At 46.6% G+C, this 4,145-nt stretch overlaps 1 protein-coding gene across 1 annotated transcript; it reads left to right on the top strand.

Annotated features, from left to right (window-relative positions):
- Positions 1–1,956: 1,956 nt before the first annotated feature.
- Positions 1,957–2,839, top strand: LOC128266923 (ovochymase-2-like). The gene is made up of 2 exons (XM_053003713.1): positions 1,957–2,557; positions 2,628–2,839. Exons 1-2 carry the CDS (start codon positions 1,957–1,959, stop codon positions 2,837–2,839), a joined length of 813 nt encoding a protein of 270 aa, XP_052859673.1.
- The last annotated feature ends 1,306 nt before the right edge of the window (positions 2,840–4,145 follow it).

Genomic DNA, 4,145 nt, shown 5'->3' with positions numbered 1-4,145 from the left:
AGACTACACCTGGAGAACTAGCATCGTCAGCCCGTCTTACGCTGCTCACGACAGCAAAAACCGCAAATAATCTTTTTTCATTGCTTTTTGTAAGCCCATTGCGCACTACAAGATAGACGGAAGTAATTTGCACAGGAAAAAATTAAAATAATTTCTTTCGCGTCCCAAAAAACTGATGCTAACACCTTCTTGGCCGATTTCTGGAAACGAACTCACATCGGAACCCAAGAACCAGTGTCACACCACTCTTTAGCCTCTTGTTTTGATTCAGGATCATGGTGATAGACCCAAGTCTCATCCATAGTGATAATTCGATGCATAAAATCCACTTTATCCTATCAAAAACGCTTTAAATGTTGTCGAGAAAAATGCATTCAAACGCGTTTTTAGCGAATGCGGCACCCACTTTGCAAACAGCTTTCTCAACCCCAATACTTCACTCAAAATATTGGTTATACTGCTCAATGAGATGGCTAGGCCTTATACTAAATCTCTTTCAGTTATTCAACGATTTTCCAATACGATATTCTGTATGTTTTTCTACAATTTCAGGTGATGTGTGTGTTTTTGGGCGTTTCAGAAGTGGACTTCAAGACGTGGTACGTTTAAACTCCGAAACACCCTTTTTAATGTACTAATTGAAAGCGAAGAGTCCTTATACACTTTCAACATGGCTCCTCTTGCACGATGTGTGGGTTTTCCGAACTCCAAAAAGCGAAAATTCTGCTTATTAACATAGCCACCGTGGTGAAATAAGCTTAAATAAAATGAGCTTTTCAAATATCGTACGGTTTGAGTTGAAGACCTATCACTTTGGAAATAAGTTTTTCATATTTCCCAATTTTCTGCAACGGAAATTGTATTTTACACATAAATGTCATGAATGAACCTTGCGAATTCAATTTCAATTTCATTCAACCATCGAAAAATATTAAGCCGTTTTTTTATTACCAAATTAGCTGACCCGCAAGCAACTACGCTGACTTAAGAAGCAACTACGAGCGAGAGATGGAACGCTCTAGGAACATGTATGTAAGAACATGTAAGAACTGTGCCCAAGAAGTCTTGGGCACGCGTCGTGGTAAAACCAAATCTGGCTGGTCACAGGACACGGGACAGCGTAAAGTAATACAAGAAGCTCAAAAGAATAGAAAAACAAGTAAACCATGAAAAATAATGTGAAAGACATTCAACACTGAAAGACAAGACCTGTTGATGATGTAGCTGAGACCTTCGACAGTTCTTCGACGATGAATGAATGAGCTATTGGCAAAAACAAAGAATTGGATAAATTTATGTTTTTTGTCTTCCGCCATCCAAAGGCTAACGCCTTATGCGAGATAAAAACCGCGGTAATTTATATTCCCAAAAGCCTTTCTGTCACAGCATTCGTCCCGGTTGGGCAATGCAAAGAACCGCCCGGCCCGGCTGGTCCTGGCCTCAACCTAAACGCAGCCATGGGAATTTTTCGACCTGCCCGTTCGCCATTTCCAGCTTAGATCTAGGCGTTTTTCCACTGTCGGAGTCGGTCGGTCCTCGGCCGCACATGCCTGCCGGGTGTGCCACTGCAGATCTCGCTTCCGCGCGCCACTCTCGGCTTTTATTACTCGTCGCTTCTTGTTATGATCCCATTTTTTATACTTTTAAGCGCTGCGATAAACAGTAATGACTTTTTAATGACTGCTTTCGTTCGCCGAAACTAGATTATCAACGTGTCGTCCGACGCTGCCCCGAGGCAGCGAAGTCACACCGGGCACCGAACGGCACCAAAGTCCCAGTGCGGTGCCGGTCGCCGGCGAGACTCCCGTCAGGTCCGGTCAGAGGATTTGATTTAGAGTCTGGATTTTTTTTCTGCCTCTCAGGTTCGTTTTCACTCTCCCGGCCACGTATGGTGCGTGTACCTGTTTGATTGCGTCAGCGTGTCCGTTTTTTTCCAGGTCCAGCGTTCAAGGAAACATGTGGCAGTTCTCACGGAGCCAACTGGTGTGCTTCGGTGTGGCGGTGTCCCTGGTACGTGGGCAGGTTGACGTCGGACTCGAGTGTGGAGTGCGCAGCTCGGGGACGAGAGTTTGGCCATTTCACGTCGGGTTGCAGCAAGCGGTAGGCGAAGAATGGCACTACTTTTGTGGGGCCACGATTGTCAGCGTATGGTTTGTGGTTGGTTCAGCCCACTGCGTCCAGGGGCGTCCGGTGGGGCAAGTGTCGGTGCGCTACGGTACCTACAACCTGAGCAGCCCCGACCAGGGAGGTCGCATTATTGTGGCGCAGATCTTGCCACATCCGGACTACCGTGCGCCAGATTTCAGCAACGACATAGCGTTGCTTGAGCTACGGGATCCGCTACCGTTCGGTAAACTGGCCCAACCGGCCTGCCTTTGGCCAACTGTCGAGGAGCAGCTGGAAGGAATCTGGGGTACCAGCGTAGGGTGGGGCATTGGACCAGGCAATGTCTACACGCCGGTGCTCGAAGTGGCCAACGTTACGGTGTGCCCAAAGCGAAGGTGTCTCGAACTGTTCACGGCCAAGCTGTTCGAAGCGAATCAGTTTTTTTGTGCCGGTAATGACCGAGACCAGCTGCAGCTGATTTTTGGTCAGGTTTTTAAACCCCAATTTCGGTAACATTTTAGTTACTCCGGTGTGCAGCGGAAGCGGAGGCAGTGGATTCTACGTCAACATCGATGGCCGCTATTATTTACAAGGCATCACCACGTTCGGCACAGTGGCGAAGGGAATATATCGGTGCGGTATCAACACCTTGACCAGTTTGCTGAATGCAGCCAAGTACACAGATTGGATCGACCGAACCATTACCGATGCAAGGTCTAATAACAAGGTCTAGCATTAGTTATAACAAGTTCTAGTGTGATGTAGTCTGCTTGTTTCTTTGAGACACTTTTGAGTGAGCAAGATTTGCGTTCAAGAAAAGCTGTAAAAAAACAACGGTTGTATATCCGAAAAACCTTATAACATTTGGTTAACAGCGTTTATCAACTACTTTATCGATAGCCCAACGGTTTAACGAATGAGCTTCTCTTGACTGCTGCTGTCGTATCGAAAACTGAAAAAGTAACAGGAGAGCATATCCGACATTTACGCTGAGACGAAGACGGTTTACCTGCAATTGACATCCACAGGATTGCAACAGAAGTCTGTTCTATAAAAAATATATTTTATTTAAAGAATGTGCCATCCTGCTAAATCGTGCATGCCACGCCGAAAGAATTCTTCGTCTTTTGAAGCCAACCAATCAGTCATCAATTTTCGCCTTCCTCGTAGGAATCGTAGGAAGCTGCTTAGCCTATGCGTGTCTCATCGATGAAAATGGATGATAATCGGAAGGGTCCAAGTCTTGTTAATACAGTCTGGTGAGCTTCGCTTCGCTTCGAAGAAGCTTCGACATGCATTTGATGCGATTCTGTCACGCACAAAAGTAGACATGGTCTAACCTCTTCAACGATAAGTTGCGAAGTGATGTCAAAAGAGGGCAGTGTTGCCAGCAAAGCATAATGATGAGGATAAAATTGACCGCTAGAGCCATCAGTTTACACAATTCGATTTCGTAGTTTTAGACCTGGTAAATGTCCCCTCTCACAAAGAACATAACGAAATATTGCTGGCAACTACTGACAGCTGCCTTCCACAAATTAGCAGCCTCATAGAGTCCAACGCCTGCCAATTGGCAGTTCCGCAACGGGAGAGCTTCGTTTGTGCTTTGAAGTGTGCTTTACAGTACCGTTTGTTTCACATGTGGCACAACTTTAGCAACAGGCCCCCCCAAGTGGCCCAAATGGGTCATTCTCGACTTCCGATAGATCCGCCCCAGTCGCTCAAGATTACTCCCGGATCGGTACTTCGCTTTTATGGCACACATTAAATATCAATGAATAAACCCCGTTGGCCGAGCCACAAGTTGGGCGCCTCGGTCTCCATCAGCCCTTTCAACGCGGCCTACCATAATAATGCGACTGCCTTTCTGGCCAGAGGATTAGGGCAACATCTAAGTATCCCCCCCGAGGGAATCGTGGAAAGCTGCGACAACACGACACGACACACACACACACACTGGTGCGCTCCTAAGCCCCGCTCATCTCATAAAAGCACAAAAAGTGTACACCATTTCTGCTGCCGACTTGCTGTCAGCACGC

The sequence above is a fragment of the Anopheles cruzii genome, chromosome 2 (genome assembly GCF_943734635.1).
Source record: "Anopheles cruzii chromosome 2, idAnoCruzAS_RS32_06, whole genome shotgun sequence".
In the NCBI taxonomy this organism is placed as follows: domain Eukaryota; kingdom Metazoa; phylum Arthropoda; class Insecta; order Diptera; family Culicidae; genus Anopheles; species Anopheles cruzii.
The sequence above is the reverse complement of the archived record's forward strand: the minus strand, read 5'-3'. Positions and strand labels throughout refer to the sequence as shown.

Bases quoted from the DNA above. Each gene is read 5' to 3' on its own strand.
- LOC128266923 (XM_053003713.1), top strand. From the start codon at position 1,957: ATGTGGCAGTTCTCACGGAGCCAACTGGTGTGCTTCGGTGTGGCGGTG. The intron at 2,558-2,627 runs GTAATGACCGAG...GTAACATTTTAG, and splicing joins GAATCAGTTTTTTTGTGCCG to TTACTCCGGTGTGCAGCGGA.